The 16,946-nt window shown below is 39.0% G+C and overlaps 3 protein-coding genes across 8 annotated transcripts in view; 2 read left to right on the top strand and 1 right to left on the bottom strand.

Annotated features, from left to right (window-relative positions):
• Positions 1-4,045: 4,045 nt before the first annotated feature.
• On the top strand, positions 4,046-10,105 carry LOC121726686. 3 transcript variants are annotated; one of them, XM_042114161.1, is made up of 5 exons: positions 4,046-4,177; positions 6,234-6,429; positions 6,741-6,874; positions 8,819-8,974; positions 9,765-10,105. In XM_042114161.1, exons 1-5 carry the CDS (start codon positions 4,057-4,059, stop codon positions 9,905-9,907), a joined length of 750 nt encoding a protein of 249 aa, XP_041970095.1. In that variant the 5' UTR covers positions 4,046-4,056; the 3' UTR covers positions 9,908-10,105. The 3 variants fall into 3 exon arrangements, with proteins under 3 accessions (XP_041970095.1, XP_041970097.1, XP_041970096.1); XM_042114162.1 differs by having other exon boundaries at positions 4,066-4,177; positions 6,228-6,429; XM_042114163.1 differs by lacking the exon at positions 8,819-8,974.
• A 2,483-nt stretch (positions 10,106-12,588) lies between these two features.
• LOC121726687 lies at positions 12,589-14,085 on the top strand. Its single transcript, XM_042114164.1, has 4 exons — positions 12,589-12,960; positions 13,081-13,259; positions 13,391-13,834; positions 13,914-14,085. The coding sequence occupies exons 1-3, from the start codon at positions 12,792-12,794 to the stop codon at positions 13,733-13,735; spliced, it is 693 nt and encodes a 230-aa protein (XP_041970098.1). The 5' UTR covers positions 12,589-12,791; the 3' UTR covers positions 13,736-13,834; positions 13,914-14,085.
• LOC121726683 (myotubularin-related protein 8) overlaps positions 14,072-16,946 on the bottom strand; it is a 46,423-nt gene continuing 43,548 nt past the window's right edge. For 3 of the 4 annotated variants that reach the window (XM_042114156.1, XM_042114155.1, XM_042114154.1), the window contains exon 18: positions 16,618-16,846. In XM_042114156.1, the coding sequence (XP_041970090.1) occupies positions 16,824-16,846 (23 nt within the window). In that variant the 3' untranslated portion in view covers positions 16,618-16,823. Of the gene's footprint in view, positions 14,276-14,844; positions 15,082-15,456; positions 15,568-16,617; positions 16,847-16,946 lie in introns of those variants that run through there. The other variant, XM_042114157.1, reaches the window with a different exon arrangement.

Here is a 16,946-nt window from a genome sequence, read left to right as displayed (position 1 = left end):
CGCTCTTTGAGTAGCCGAAGATAGGACCGGTGGTAGGCATCATGTAGGACATTCTGAATACATTTATTTTAAATTTATACAGAAATAAAACAATTTTGATTTTGATTGATTTTGATAGGAACACCATGAAGGAAGGTCATAGCAGGGGGAGGTTCGACGACGACCCTCAGACATGAGGAACACGACTAGAGGAGGAGGAGAGGATAAACAATGAATCACTCACAAATCTTACAATATCACTTGTCAAACAAAAAATATACTTACGAAAAAAATCAAACGTAGGTAAAGCAACAAACAATATTAATATGGAAACGATATTAAAATGTAAACGTTATTACTGTATTTTTTCATTATTTGCCTCCCTTTAAATAACGTTAAACAATTTAATCAAAGGCACAATTCTTCGAACACAAAATTATATCTAATAATTAGAAAATCGTTCCACAAATATTTTAATAACGGATCACCGGACTTGCGTAATTTTGAGATCAGCTTTTTTCCTGAAATATTAAAGTTTATAAAAGTGACTTTGTAAGTTTACTTAAAAAGTAATCCTTGGTTAATTCTAGGAAAATAAGGTATTTTTTACACCAGACGAAAATTCTAAGATATTCTCGAAAGTATCATATTATTATTATGATACAAGATAATGTTATTCAGGATAAACGCATTTTTCCATAGACAATAATTTTCATCACCACAAAATGATAAAACATATTCAACTGATGATGATCATACTATTTACTATAGAAAAATTAATTGAGCTCGACCTGCATTTAATTTGTAAAGCGTTAATAACGTCGCAATTAACTATGAAATAGTGAGCTCTACATCCCACCCGGCTTCGCTCGCCTTCGTCCGTCATTACGCCAGGCAAAAACCTTTAATGAGCTCCCGTGGCACTCCAATTATAAACTCAAAACCCACAAAATAAAGTTCATTTTCCCTTGTGGTCGGGAACCTATAAAATTATTACCTTACTAAATCATACAAGCATAAATTAGACCTTTACGATGTTTTATTGGACAAATTCATTTAGTGTTCGCGGAACGCGGGCTGGATCGGCTATTTAGTGTTTAATCTTCAGTGTGCCTATCTCTAGACCTACCTAATTAGTAGAACCTAGGTCAGATAATAATTAGGTCAGTTAACACCTCCATCGTGGGTATTGCAGACACAATAGATTTTCAGTTGTTGATCGGTTAGTCTCGTCATTTCAAGAGATAACACTTCTTATTTTCACAAATTAGTACCCTCTGAGCTTTTATTGTTCTAAGTTTTCCAGTTTCGAAACGGCGGTTTGTCTGTAATAGACAATAGTCTTAGAATCTTTTAAGGAAAGCCACTACCGACACTCGCAGCATTAGAAGAGTTGCAGGTGCGTTGCCGGGTCTTTAGGCTGCGTTTCCACTGAAGCGGAGCGAACTTAGCGGTGCCGAATTGACCACCACCTAACGACTCTGCAACGCGAACTGACCCTATGGGCTATGGCCAGGTTCACGCGTAATTGTCCTGCACGTTTTTTTTTGTATTCGTTTGGCGATGGCTTGTAGTGGATTTGTTGGTAGGTACACGATTTGTTGCAGTACAATCGACGTGTGAATGGGAGAGACGGATTAAGACTACTTGATGCCCTCAGCAATCCATGCCCTTGCCCCCCTTCCCCATCCGTATGTCAAATAGAATCGGTCTTTAAACTTTTACCACCTAAAAACAGTAGTAGTCCTTGAAACTTATTTTTGTGTGGTTTTTGGTGACGTGAGAGAGAGACATGATGCCCTAAGGACGGATATTTTTTGTCATTCTTCTTTATTTTATTAAAATTTTATTATTAAAGTACAAATATAATTAGGAATATAGTGAATATTTGAAGTGCCTACCTGCTACCATTATTGATTACGAGCAAAAAAGGCCAAAAAATCACGTTTGTTGTATGGGAGCCCCACTTAATTATTTATTTTATTTTTAGTATTTGTTGTTATAGCGGCAACACAATCTGTCAATTTTTCAGAAGTCTAGCTATAGCGGTTCTTGAGACAGACGGACGGACAGACAGACAGACGGACGGACAGACGGACAGACAGACGGACAGACACACATTGAAGTCTTAGAAATAGGGTCCCGTTTTTAACCTTTGGGTACGGAACCCTAAAAACGAAAAAAACGTGCAGGATTGTGCCGTGTGAACCAAGCCTCAGGGAATCAAGACTTACATAATACTCAGTCGATCAAGGACAGTCAAGGATAAAGAAAATCTGTCTGCAACGTTTTCAAATACAGGTCACGGTCAAAGCCGGTAATTCTGTATAATCTTGGGGAAATGCCGTCGCTACGTGGTGACGTGGCGAAACCGTAACGATACAACTTGTCAGCCTCGTCCACCATTAATCACGGCCCTGGAATTGATGTATCACAAGCCAATTTCTCCCTAACTATGCCCTAAAATAACCTTTGTTTATGGTGTACTTTAAATTTTTTGTACAGGAAAAGTACACTTAAAGGGATTCATTGCGTCAGTGACTGACATCAGTACATTGAAGTGTCCGTGCTGGCCTGGTACTGCCCTAGTTTAAAGCTGCCTTAACTGCCTTTACCTAAACTGCCTTTACATTGAGTCAGTGGCAGTCATCAGTGTACTGACTTAAAATCAATTTACACTATGGCAGTGGCCCGGTCAGCAATGACACGGTAGAATACTAATGTCAGTTACTGACTCCTTGTAAATCTGCAATAAATAATGTATTGACATTGGTGGATTCAGGTTCAACATAATGGCCGTTAATTTTTTTTAAACGCAGACGTACTATCAGGGAAGTTGATTTCTAGGCAGATGGGGACCTACGTAGTTTGGTCGCGTTACATCAAACCCAGCGGACAGCTCATCACAATTACCATTTAATTGCAATGAGTTTCTAAAATACTAGAGTAGCAATGTCTTACAAAAGATTCTCAGAAATGCGTAACCACTTTTTTGTTCAAAAGACAATGTCAAGTCATATATTCGTTATGTCATTATGTATGTGAGATATGCCTGCAGGGATCTTCGAAGTGGCAACGCGTTGCTACCGTAAACTTCCAATCTAGTTACGTTAGTAACATAGAATATCATTGTTTAATTGACATGATCCGACCAAATGACGTTGGTCTGTCAACTACCTAGGAATCAATTTCCTCGATGGTACATAGGCAGACATGATAGATCTACTTTATTAATTTTGGTCGAGTGTCAAGTCAACGTTGACGTACACATTAAATTATGTAAAACATCATTAATGATCATTAATAATGTTTTTCTTAATTTAATGTGTATGTATTTAACCGTAAAAATAAAAATAAAACTACATAATACTATATCCCTTCTTCGGACTAGTGTCTGTTTTATATATTTTATCACTTTTTTGTAATTTATGACCTAGACAATTTTTCGCATATTTCCATCTCAACTCTAGAATACTAGGTATTATTTCACCAAGTCCATTATCCAACCCTAGGACCTCGTGTACGCGTATAATTCTTCAGATATTTATTCCGTAGCCGGCGGGGTTATTAAAATAAATGGACAGCAAGCCATTTATCAAAATTAGCAGCCGGCGCAAGCACGACATGCAACGTTAAAATATCAAAGAATGAGAGACATAAAGTGTACTGTTATAGCTTATTGGAATGAATAACTTTGGCGCATTTTTATGAAAACAGGTACTTTGATAAAAAGTTATATATATCTGCTGAAAATATTAATTAGAAATTTCTTGAAAGTCTAATGGTGGAACTACGTAATTTTGTCGAGCTACGTCAAGCCCAACCAACGAGCAACGTTGACTTGACACTCGACCAAATAAAGCAGATCTACCACCTGCCTAAGCATCGATTTCTCTGATGGTACAGAACAGTTTTTTCTTCAAAATCACGTAAACACATAACGTATTACTTAGTTACTTTTACGTACTTAATTTACACGTTTACCTATACATAATACCTATCCACCTACGTCCTACATATCGTTTATCTTTGCCACATTTTTGTAATTAGCAATCTTTATGGGTATTGTACGTGATCATGGCATTCCATATTCTTTATAACATCCACAGTAGGAATATGCAAGTGTATAGTTCTCTTAGCAAAATGGCACTGGTTAATTTAGTTTTAGTTCTGTGTTTTTCCTACATCTGTCGAGCAGGTATGTGTAAATCTAATTTTTTATTAAGTATACTTTTATACGTGGGAGAGCCATGCTTCGGCACGAATGGGCCGCCTCGACCGGAGAAATACCACGTTCTCGCAGAAAACCCGCGTGAAACAGCGCTTGCGCTGTGTTTCGCCGAGTGAGTGAGTTTACCGGAGGCCCAATTCCCTTCCCTACCCTCCCCTATTTCCTTCCCTTCCCTACCCTCCCCTATTACCCTATTCCCTCTTAAAAGGCCGGCAACGCACCTGCAGCTCTTTTGATGCTGCAGGTGTGTCCATGGGCGACGGAAGTTGCTTTCCATCAGGTGACTCGTTTGCTCGTTTGCCCCCTTATTTCATTAAAAAAAAAACAAGTTTACCTCCTAAACAATATTATGTGGTAAAAAACATACTAAGTATTGTAGGTATGCCCGCTACGTAAACCACTGACCCAATTGAAGAAATTTTGGTATGGTACCTTTACTTAACATAGGGTAGTTTTTGTCACAGAAAAACTAACAAACGAACTTTGGTGCAAGTACAACAAATAGGTACTTTCAGGGGTCAGCTGTCTTTTCAGTTGAAATAGCCATTTTTAAAATCTGAAATTTTATAGAGCCACTTCTTTATGCGAACAATGCTAAGAACATTAAGGACGCTATCACATTTTTTCACAAATATCAGCGAATTTAAGGTACCATTTTAAAGAATTAGGAGTCACACTGCAAGGATATTTTGGTTTCAAATGAAAGATAATATATTCATCTCCACGGCTATACTATAAAAAAATTATAGCCGCATACAAAATTTTCACATAAATACGTTTTAACCATCACAATAATCGCAAAATATTAAAAAAATGGGGTTTGATTAGGTACCATTTTAGCTAAATACACTGAACTAAGGAAAATAAATATAAAAAAAATTGTTGCTTATTTACTCCCGTATACGAATAGCTAAATATTTTATATAAAAATAAATAATGTTTCCATTTATAAGAAAAATAAGAAACGCTCTCAATTTCTTCATACATTTTCGCCCTATCAAGAAAGCGGCGAGCGTCGTAACCGCCACTGTATAAATCGCGCTGATATTGAACGTTATTTTAATGTACTTAAGGTCGATATTCGTACTGACCTGCTAATTTTTGACATAATTTTTGTGATAGCGTCCTTAATTGCTTCTTATACTAGGGAGCTTTAAATACAGCTTTGCGCCAAAGAGTTGTGGCTCGCGAACCGCATGTTGCCGTCCCCTAATTTAGTACAAAATAAGATGAAGCCCGATTTTATTCGTATATGGCGCGGTAACCGTTACGTTTTTTTGGATAAAAAGTATCCTATGTCCTTGCCCGGGACTCAAAGTATATGCCTATTACTCAAAAAATAGTATAAAGTATTGGTATGGATGTACTATCAGAGAAGTTGGTTCCTAGGGAGATGGTGGTATAAGTAATTTGGTCGCGTTAAGTCAAGCTCATCCGACCGATCACAGCTAACATTGAATTGACATAAGCCGACCAAATGACGTAAGTCCGTCAACTGCCTAGGAATCAATTTCCTCGATGGTACTTACAGATCGACAAGGTTTTAAATGAACGTGGGCGGGGGCGCTGTCGGTAAAGGAGAACTGTCAAAAGCATGTCAAAAACATAAAGTTAATATACCTAGCGGAATAGAGAAACAAAGGCCTGAGCAAGAGAGATGTCACTATCAGTAACACTGCGTGGTAAAAAGAGACGAGAGAGGTAAAAAAAAGAGTGCTGCTGTCATGTAGACAGCAGCACTCTTTTTTTTAACGTCCAGCCGGCACGTGCCGCACGTTGACAATTAAATCATAGAATTCATGTTCAATCATGCTTGTGTAAGTATATACGTACACATATTTTTCACACAGATGAAAACCCATTTTGTTTACGTTTGACAGCTCGAGATTGTTGCTCTATTCCGCTAGGTATATTAACTTTGTGGTCAAAAATGCGGTTTTTGTATGATGGCGGCGCTGTTTCTTTTTTTCGCCACGTTCATAAAATATATAAAGCCTTGTCGGTCTTTATTTCTAAGTTCCAGACGTAGAGCCGGGTGACCCGCGCGCCGCAGTATTCATCGAAGGTTTCTCTCGCATCACGCGCGGCCCGCCGGGCGGGTACGCGGCGATCGACCCGCTCTACATCAACTACTTCGGCGGCTCCTTCGCGACGCTACAGTACAAGAACTACAATAACACTGTCACGGGTCTGAGCAACTGTGCGGCTTATGACTTTGTGTAAGTTGTCGGTATTTTTGAGCAAACGGGACACCTGATGGAAAGCAACTGCCGTCGCCCATGGACACTCGCAACATAAAAAGAGCTGCACAGTGCGTTGCCGGTATTAATAATTTTACGTCAGTGTGGTATTTTCAATACTTCCTCGCTCTCTCTTTAAATCTGGGCATAACTGCAAGAGAATATCCAAAATATTTTATTATGGATGGATTAAGTACACTCAATATTTCTGGGTGGATCTCATACTGCTAACCGCAATGCTGTTAAAAATACATTTAAGTAAGTACTAAATTAATAAAAAAAACTTTCAGCCTCAGTGCGGACGGGCGCGTGATTAACTTCGCGCTGGACTGCCCCGGCTACACCCTGTACTCGGCCAACGAGGTGACGGGCTACCTGCTGTATAAGAACATGAACGGCCGAGGCACTTTGGAAATCGATTACGGTAGAACTGTATAGTGTTTAAAAAAAGAACGCCCCTGTAGAGCAAGTAGCTTCATACATCATGCACTACAAGTTCGAAATTTGAATTAAAATTTAAATTAGGAATTTTAATAAAATTTCAAACTTGAAATCTATATTATTCTATTTAATTGAAAATTAAATTTTGCAAGTCACGCTAAAACTCGAGAACGGCTGAACCGAATTTGTTAATTTTAGTCTTAAAATATTCATGGAAGTCCAGGCAAGGTTTATATTAGAAGGAAAGTGATACGAAGCTCACCGGATCATCTGGTTTGTAATTTGAAAAATATATATCGTTTTCGGCATCTGAACTGCCATGGGCAGGGTGTTTAAACACATAATATATAATTATTAGTACCTTACTATGTTCAAATTAAGAACATAAACTATGTATTGCATTTGCACTAGTATACTTACCCACGTTCCATTTGATGTTTAAAACGATCAAAACGCTCAAAATGCATCAAAATCGTTTTTAACATCAAATGGAACGCGGGTTAAGTCTACGTGCTTCGTGAATCATCGGTTTTGTTCGGCTATTTCCGTATCCATTCGGCCTGCCCTGCCCCGTGGCAGTTCCATATGCCGAAAACACTATTAATAGTAAAGATCCCTACGAATAATAAAAACTTTATTATTGTAGAAAGATCCAATAACGTACCTATGAAGCTACTCGCTCTACAGAAACAGCTTTTTAGAAATCAATTACGGCGTGATCTCACAATGTTCTAGAAACTATTGGGTCAAGTACAAAACATGTTCAAATTGATATTAGAAAAGATTTTGCTGTTCACTATTTTTAGTTTGGTACTATAAGGATAAATACGAGACTTTATCTATGACTGACATAAAGTATCGCTTTATTTGTGTGTCAGTCCGTCCATCTCTCTGTTAGTATGTAGGTACTGGTAAAACAAACTGATAATTCTTAGGAGCTCCGGCGGGTCCGAAAGCTAGGAGAGCAGTGGTTGTTGTGGAGGTGGGGTGAGGACCTAGCGCAGGCCCAGTACAGTCAACGTACTGCTCAGCCTCTGCGTCCAGTTCTTGCGGCGTGGATCCGTCGCAAGAGAAAACCCCTCACCTTCCGCCTTACACAGGTACTCACCGGACACGGATGTTTCGGTGCGTACTTGTGTAAGGTCACCTACGCCAGCCTGCCATGAGTGCGGCGCTGCGGAGGACACGGCCCAGCACACCCTCGAGGTGTGCGATCGTTGGGCCGTGCAGCGCCATGATCTCATGGCGGTGCTTGGGCGGGACTTTTCGCTCTCGAGCATGGTTCGCTGCATGCTCGAGAGCGATGAGGGCTGGCAGGCGGCGATCTCTTTCTGCGAAACCGTCCTTTCGCAGAAAGAGGCCGCGGAGCGGGACAGAGAGGATGATTCCGCTCCGCCGGCGTGGGATGGGAGGATGGGAACCTGCCCGGCTTAGCTAGTCCCGACGCCGAGGGGAACGCTTCAGTTTGGCCGGAGCCGGACACCCATGATGGGTTTACCCTGCGCACCAAAAAAAAAAGAAAAATTCTATATATTGGGGCATTTTCATAGAAACATAGAACTCAAAAGTATCTCATTATCTCTTTAGCGCTGCTTCTTTCAAAGTGATGTATGTATCAGAGAAGTTGATTCATGGGCAGATGGCGGACCTACGTAATTTGGTTACTTTATGTCAGACCCAGCCGACAGATAAGTGTCTAAACACACCATGCCGAAGTTTCGAGGCTGAAGTTCGGCATGACTACGTCAGAACTGTCATTTCAAACGCATAATATAATAATATGTCATCGGTAATTTAAAATACATTGCAAGCGGAATCATGGCAAACTTCCGCCGCGGTACTTCGGCATGGTGTGTTTAATCCGACCAAATGATGTAGGTCCGTCAACAAATCAATTTCTTCGATGGTACAACTTTTGACATTTCAGGAAGATACATAGTCCGCGTGTACGCTGTGTTGACCTACGTATCGGACAGGTACGGCAACACCTACTACCGCATCGGCGGGTTCTCCCTCGACATCGACGTCATAGGACCTATCAACTTCAACTTCATGCATCTCTTCAACAATAATAGAATCAGAAGTAAGTATCTCTTCGCTATTCTCCTCACTCCTACCGTCCGCTCCCCTTTAGTTCCCTTGCACATTCCTGAGTCGCACTATCTATGTTTTTAATATCGGTGTAACATGGTTCATATACAACAACTATTACAACTACAGTTAAGACAATAATTATCATGGGCGTACCCAGGTAGGGGCAGGGTACGTAGCCCTGGAAGATAAAATAAACGTCAATTTTCCTGGCAAGTGGGAATTAAAAACGTGTTACCTTATCTGCGCAAAATGAAGTGTTGAAAACAATAGTACATTACGCACCTAAGGCAGGAAAATAAGAAAAAGTCTCAGACTTATTTACTGCCGATGGTGCGTATACTATTTTTCTCATCGACGGAGGCGGAAAACGGGCAACATCGGTAAACGCAGCGGGAAGAAAGCTGACGTTTTCCGCCCGGAGGTGAGAAAAATATTTTTCAGATTAATAAAAGTAAATTGTTATGAATTTTTATTTCAACATACCAGAATAACCATATTCTCGTAACAGGTATGATCTAACCCCCCCCCCCCCCCATCTAGCTGAAATCTTGCGCCCACATGATAATTATCATTTCGTTTCGTTAGACAATCGTCCTTTAAGGCTCTCACGTCTTTCATACAATATTATCCACATATAGTTCATATTTCAAACAAAGCATGCTGTATACTACCTACTTAGTTTATCGAGGAACAACCAAGTCAAAGTTTTTCAAGCCCAGCAATTGATCAATTTCTCTAAATATCATTACAGTTTGCTGAATAAAAGTACAATTTCACAGATGAAGAGATCAACGAGCTGGCGAACAGCAACTGGAAGAGGGTGGCGGTGTTCTCCCGCGAGCCCGTCTGGTATCCCATCATGAACAAGATCCTCGCCAGCCTCAACAACTATCTCCGGACTGCGCCTATACAGTCACTGTAGATATCTGGCCCCAAGAAAAAAAAGCGAGATGGTGGTAACTGCAGAAAGTATGACTCACATTAAAAAAACTAAATCAGATTTAAAGCTGCGAAGATCGTAGCTAACAAACATACCTACAACTGCAGGCACGTTAAACTTTTATCGCCGTAAAATATCCTAGCTGTTAGTTAATCACAATAAAAGAAATGCAATAAAGTGTGCTTGATTATAAAAAAAATGTATTTTATCAACGCCTAGTTATCCTTTCTTACTTTAATGTTGTTAGGTATTTTCCTTTCCACAATCCCTTTACTGCAGGGGTTTCCAAACTGTGCGCCGCGGCGCCCTGGCAAGAGGGGCGCCATGAGTCGATCCTCCATCAATCAATATATCATTCGAAACCACAAAATATATTATAAAATTAAATTATAATAGTAACTATACGTGGGAGAGCCATGCTTAGGCACGAATGGGCCGGCTCGACCGGAGAAATACCACGTTCTCGCAGAAAACCCGCGTGAAACAGCGCTTGCGCTGTGTTTCGCCGAGTGAGTGAGTTTACCGGAGGCCCAATTCCCTTCCCTACCCTCCCCTATTTCCTTCCCTTCCCTACCCTCCCCTATTACCCAATTCCCTCTTAAAAGGCCGGCAATGCACCTGCAGCTCTTTTGATGCTGCGTGTGTCCATGGGCGACGGAAGTTGCTTTCCATCAGGTGACCCGTTTGCTCGTTTGCCCCCTTATTTCATAAAATAAAATAAACTGTGTAAATCAGGTAGATGATTAAATATTTGTTTATTAGTTATATTACTATTTACCTGCTTCATAGTGAGCGTAACGACTTGAGTTTCGGAAGCGGAAGTTATCAACCATCCGGCGCAGCCTGATAAGCTAACGCTGGTGGTAATGCGCACTATTAAGTACCGCCTCCGCCGTCTAGTGGTTTAGGGTCAGGCTTTGAGGCAGTGGGTTCGATTACCGCGTGTGGACAACAAAGTAAATGCTGTGTTCTTTGGTCGAGACAATGCAGGCACTGTTTGACATACATGAGTACACCATCATACTAGAGCGCCTGAATCATGATTTCACTGATATCATAGCATAAGGCTGCGTTTCCACCAGAGATGTGTTGCGACTTTGTTGCGACTTTTTTTTATGAAATAAGGGGGCAAACGAGCAAACGGGTCACCTGATGGAAAGCAACTTCCATCGCGCATAGACACTCGCAGCATCAGAAGAGCTGCAGGTGCGTTGCCGGCCTTTTAAGAGGGAATAGGGTAATAGGGGAGGGTAAGGATGGGAAGGGAATAGGGGAGGGTAGGGAAGGGAATAGGGTAGGGGATTGGGCCTCCGGTAAACTCACTCACTCGGCGAAACACAGCGCTAGCGCTGTTTCACGCCGGTTTTCTGTGAGAACGTGGTATTTTTCCGGTCGAGCCGGCCCATTCGTGCCGAAGCATGGCTCTCCCACGTATAACTGATGACTTGCAAGGAATGTGTTTTTAAGATCCAATCATGGAGAAAATCCAATAGAATCGCGGCTGCGCTGATCGAGGTCACGTCAATGAAGCGATTCTATTTTTATTTAAACTTGAAAGGTATCAAGGGACACCCGAATGGAACGAAATTATTTCTTATGTTCAAAAAAACCTGTATACATACACTCAAAAAATTATTATAAAAAACGCCATCTATTGATGCCCAGGCAATTTCTTTTAAAAAACGCCATCTAATTGACGCACAGGAATACTTACTATCAACGCCCTCTGCCCCTAACATGCAGGTACTAACATTTAAAAAAGTGTCGAGGTCAAATTAAGGTCAAATATCGTTCTGTCTAGCCTTCAAATTTACGCCGAACGCGCGATAAGGAACTTCGTTCCAATAATAATAATAATATCTATGGACGCTTCACACCACGTCAGTTTGGCCCCGTGGTAACTGGTAAATACCTGATGGACTTGTGTTACGGGTAACGGAACGGTACCAGACAACGGAAATATAATATTTTTATACTATAAATATATTTAAGATTTTTATTTATTTTAAGATACACATATTTAATACACATCCATGACCAGAAACTTAGAAAACTTTTTGTTCCGTCGGCGGGATTTGAACTCGTGACCCCCGGCTTGGCACCAACTGAGCCACAGAGGTCGTCAAATTATTAAGTATTGGTTCTCAAAAACACATTCATCGCAAGTTCGCAACACATCTCTGGTGGAAACCCAGCCAACCAGCTAACTAGTACGAAGCCGGCCAGTCCCAGTCGCAGACCGCGGTCCGCGCAGCTCTTGCTAAATAAGTTTAATTTCTTGGACACGGTTGATTTTACTCCGCTGTTTGTATTGTTATTTGAAGAATCACGTGATTTTAAATTCTGTTTTCAGTTTTATTAATAGCCAAAAACCAAAATTATCGAAAACGCCAACTTTTGGAGTTTTGCCGGGAATGTGTAATGGTGATGTTGTGTTTTTATATTATTTTCCTAAAATTGTGTTATCTGGGTTTTTAATGTGTAATATTGGTAGGATATTAACCATTAGATATTCGTTATCGTGCACAAGTGTGGGAAAGTGATGTAATAACCAGAAACGTGCTCTTTTGTGTTTCCTCAAGCTCAAAAAAAGCAAGTGTCATATGTGATATGTCACTGTCAATTGTATCATGTATAAAAAAGAAGAAGAAGTATACAAACCCTTATGCCTTGCCGAAAACCAAAATATTATAATGTTTTCTTAGTCTCGTAGTTTTTACTAAAGTTTTCCTCGTATACGTAAGAAATCAATTTCAAACTTTACACAATTAGCAGCCTTTCTGAAAACATAATTTGTGATCTTTGAAACGATACGATTACCTACACTATAGTTTTTACGAATTTATAATAATAAACTTTGAATAAAATGCCTCGAAAACCATGCTACTGGACGCGAAAATTGGAGCTAGAGCTAGTGAATTTTGTACGAGAACGAGAGTACATTTGGAAACCCACTGGGAATACCAACCACCACATTGAACAGAAGTATAGGGCTTATGCTGAATTTGCGGCACAGCTAGGACGTGGCTTTACAGGTATTTTATTATATTAACAAAACCAAACTAAAAAAAAAGAACAATAACAAAACTTTGTTCATACAACATTGTCACAAATAAAATACCTATTATACTTATTTCATATCTTGCAATTTCAAGCTCGCTCAGTTCGGGACAGATGGGTGAATATTCGAAATACATTCAATCATAATTTAAGGAAAGTAGACAGGACTACAGAGGCAGCTAAGACACCAGAAGACATTTATGTACCTTGCTGGCCTCTATGGAAGCCTTTACAATTTTTAAGGGAAGTGTATAAAAAAGATACTGATCCTAATGTAAGTTTTCATTGTTTAATTGCCTTAATTTTACTTTGTAATGAATTGCTTACTAATTTTACATAAAGTTGCCTTACATACTTTTGAAGGTTAATTTATTTGTTTGTGTAACTACATTCTTACTTTTTCAGAGTATCCCTGTGCAACCTGAACTGCACTATGCCGACACAACAATTAAGGACGAGACCAATACAGAGGAAACAGAGTTGAATATACGACAAAGGGTCAGGCCAAAAGAGAAACCACCCAAACAACCAAAACTCTATAAAAACAAAAACAAATGTAAACAAGTTGTAGATGATCTTGTAAAAGCCATGGCACCTTTAACTGGTCAAGATAGTTATGAACATGAGCGTTATTGGTTCTTTGGGAGGCATATAACAGAACAATTGAATGCAATGAGGGAAAGAGATGCACAATGTGCTAGTCAGGAAATATTAAATGTTTTAGAGAGCATAAGTAATGAAGACACTTAATGTTACAAGAAAAAATCAGAGATATTGAATAAAAGAGGGAACAAAAACAAATGCATATTTGTCTTATAAATATTGACAAATATTACTGCTAGAAAAAAGGTTGGTATTATTTCCATTCTAGTGTTAGATTGACGTGTCCAAGTTCACCAAGTTTGTTATATCCTAACTTATTTTTCAGATCTATCAACAAACAGAAATCAAAGGTCAACTAGAATAAAATAAATACTTGAAGCACAAGAGGTCAGACACTTCACAAATTAACATTTGACACATTGTTCCAAAAACAATTTGTGACATACTGCAACAAGTTGTGACTCCCAAAAACAAAGCCAAATGTAATAAATATTTATTTCTTAAGGAAAACTTTGTGTTTAGTGTGTGCCATCAACTCGTTGGTACAGTCATTGAGCTGGGAGGCCATCTGGCACTCATCCAGGAGGCGGCTGCTGCTGGCGATGCAGCGGTCTACACTTGTCTCCATTTTCTTCATCAGTTTCACATCCTTCGCAAAGAACTTTTGCAACAGCTTCATTAGGCTGTCTGTAAATATTACAGAGAAAGTTTATTGGATGCATATTAAGAGTTAATGGTTTAAAAAATAATGAAAAAGAATTTATCTATATTATTGCAACCCGTCATATTAGAATATATGTCATTGTTAAAAGCTACGAATAATAAAAACTAAGGAAATGTAACGCCCATACTATTACCGTTTTAAATTCGGTTCCTTTTGAACTGTCATGTAACATCAGCCTTTATACCGCTCAAGGCCTAAATATTGCAAATGTATTGAAATGTGTACCTAAAGAACACTTTTTTGACAAGTAATGTGGAGCATGTTTTTTGACGGAGTTACTTTTCCTTAGTTTTTATTATTCGTAGGTTAAAAGCTTTATCGTCGGTCAACTTAGCTTCATAAATATACTTTTTAAAGAGTGTATGGTAACCACTGGACTAGGATTAAAAAACATCCCGTTTATTGGTCAATACTTAGTCGCGACTCGCGAGTCAATATTATCCAATAACCGCATGGTATGTTTTTAAATGAACTAAACAGCCTTGCTTAAAAACCTATCCTATGCTATATGCTTGATCTTGGCCTAACATACCCTTATGTATTTTTCCCTTGCCAATAACATCATTCCGCTTCAACACACAGGCAATAAGGCACTCCCCGTGCACGGGCGAGTCAGCCTTCGGTGACAGGCGCTTGACAACTCGCTTGTCGTTAGCCTGCACCTCCTTCAAGCACTCCGACATGTTCCTTTTGAACTGCTCCGCGTAAACCGCCACCTCTTGTGGAATAGAGTTGTACGACCAGTCTGGCTCGCGGTTTTCTTGCTTATCTACGTATGGATAATAAGACTGTGGTCAAAACCATAAGACGAGTCACAAAATTGATATGTAATGCAAAGTATGAAAGTGTAGCTTCATGGTTTGAAAATTTCTTAGTCTGCGTATTTACAAATTTTCATTTCGTACATAGCTTAACCCATCAATCCCCAAGTGGCAGCCGGTTGCCGCATAACAATTAAAATCTATTTTGTCTGCGATCCCCACGATAAAGGTATTAATTAAGCTATGCTGATTTTGTCTCAATCCTTTTTCAAGTATATAAACGTAACAGTAGACTAGTTATTTAAAATTATGTAACACAACCTAAAAAGTTTAAGTAATTTGGTCAAAATTGATATAATAAATTTCAGGAAATACTAACTTACTCTTATCATCCCTCTTTCTCTTATGTAATTTCATGTTTCTCGTGATGACGGTGTTTTTATCTATCTTCAAATGAGTATTATCAGCCTCCGATAAATCTTTAACCAGCTTTGCTTCAACATGACTGTTTACAAAAAACAAAGCAAATAATAAAACAAAAACCCGCATTCTCTTCGTGCAGTCCGTAGTCAGTAGCTACAGTTTCTTGTTATTTATTTAAATTCCAATTAAATTTTATAATTGAGTTGTAAAATTCTGCGCGTAGCGATACGTTATGGGTTTTTTATGGTCTTCATTACAACGCGCAGGTATGTTAATAATATAAGGACTCAAATGAACTCAATTAACTTTATTGGCCACCTTTTATAGAGTGGTCCAGGAAATACAACAAAACATACAATGGTAAATAAAAAATACATCATTGCATTTGGAAAATATTTTATTTCGTACATAGACAGTCATCTATAATTGTAAATAGGATATACACATTCTTATATACATAGATTGTGCTTTCACTTAAAAAAAATAATGGTAACATAGCTCATAAAAAAAAGATAAAAATAAGACGATATAAAAGAAATTGTCTCCGAGTGTTGGAAATTCTGAATATATTGAGTATAAAAATAATTTTACTTAATAAAATTTGAAAAAGTGAAGCTACTATTAGTCCCCATATCAAGCAGATGTTCTGCATAAATCCGCGGTAGCAGAACATCTGCTTGATATGGGGACTAATCACTGGATGGAGCTACACGACCCTAATCCTCTCTACGGATCGTAATTACCACACGAGAGTAATACGTGAAGCCATTGAAATTAAAAAGTACAAAAATTTCAATCGTGAGGAGGGATTTAAATTGTCGCCCGCCTGGAATCCAGTGATCAATAAGTGCAAACCGCGTGGGTCACCTGTGTCTATAAGTGTAAACCCGGATACAGTTAGTGTTGTGTGTCGCAGTGAACCTACTGACTTTCAGTGTATTGGAACACAAATATTGGACAACTCGAGGGAAGTCGTAGAACCGACCGCCCGGTGCAAACGAAGACGTCGCGCTCCTGCAGTCCCCTCGTGACCACGGCCGTTGCAACACGGCCGAAACGTCGAGAAAAAATATGAACTCGTAGTAGCATTACTACTTAAATAAGTCGCGTTAAGTCCCGATTAAAAAGTTTAATTATAATGCAACGCGAAAGTTTAAAATGTTATCTTAATAAAAGATCTTTTAAACCAATTTCTGCATATCTCCGTGTTTACACAATCTTTGGACATGATATGTGCACCAAAGATACACACTTTGCTTATAACTTGAATTTTATATATCATACATTATACAATACTGTTTAAACCGACAGTTTTTCAATGAAACGACTAGTTTGCTGACGTCACCAGATCTGGAACAAATAATTTACTTAGCTACGCCTATACATGTTTTTACTTAGAGATGAGACGACGTTATCTACGTTACCTAGCTTTTATACTATTGTATATTAT

This window comes from Aricia agestis, chromosome 4, assembly GCF_905147365.1.
Source record: "Aricia agestis chromosome 4, ilAriAges1.1, whole genome shotgun sequence".
NCBI lineage: Eukaryota > Metazoa > Arthropoda > Insecta > Lepidoptera > Lycaenidae > Aricia > Aricia agestis.
Note: the sequence above shows the minus strand (reverse complement) of the source record. Positions and strands in the feature narration are given on the sequence as shown.

Coding starts and splice junctions, on each gene's coding strand:
- LOC121726687 (XM_042114164.1), top strand. CDS start 12,792: ATGCCTCGAAAACCATGCTACTGGACGCGAAAATTGGAGCTAGAGCTA. Junction 12,961..13,080: donor GCTAGGACGTGGCTTTACAG/GTATTTTATTAT, acceptor TGCAATTTCAAG/CTCGCTCAGTTCGGGACAGA. Junction 13,260..13,390: donor AAAAAGATACTGATCCTAAT/GTAAGTTTTCAT, acceptor TTACTTTTTCAG/AGTATCCCTGTGCAACCTGA.
- LOC121726686 (XM_042114161.1), top strand. CDS start 4,057: ATGGCATTCCATATTCTTTATAACATCCACAGTAGGAATATGCAAGTG. Junction 4,178..6,233: donor TTCCTACATCTGTCGAGCAG/GTATGTGTAAAT, acceptor TCTAAGTTCCAG/ACGTAGAGCCGGGTGACCCG. Junction 6,875..8,818: donor CACTTTGGAAATCGATTACG/GTAGAACTGTAT, acceptor TTGACATTTCAG/GAAGATACATAGTCCGCGTG.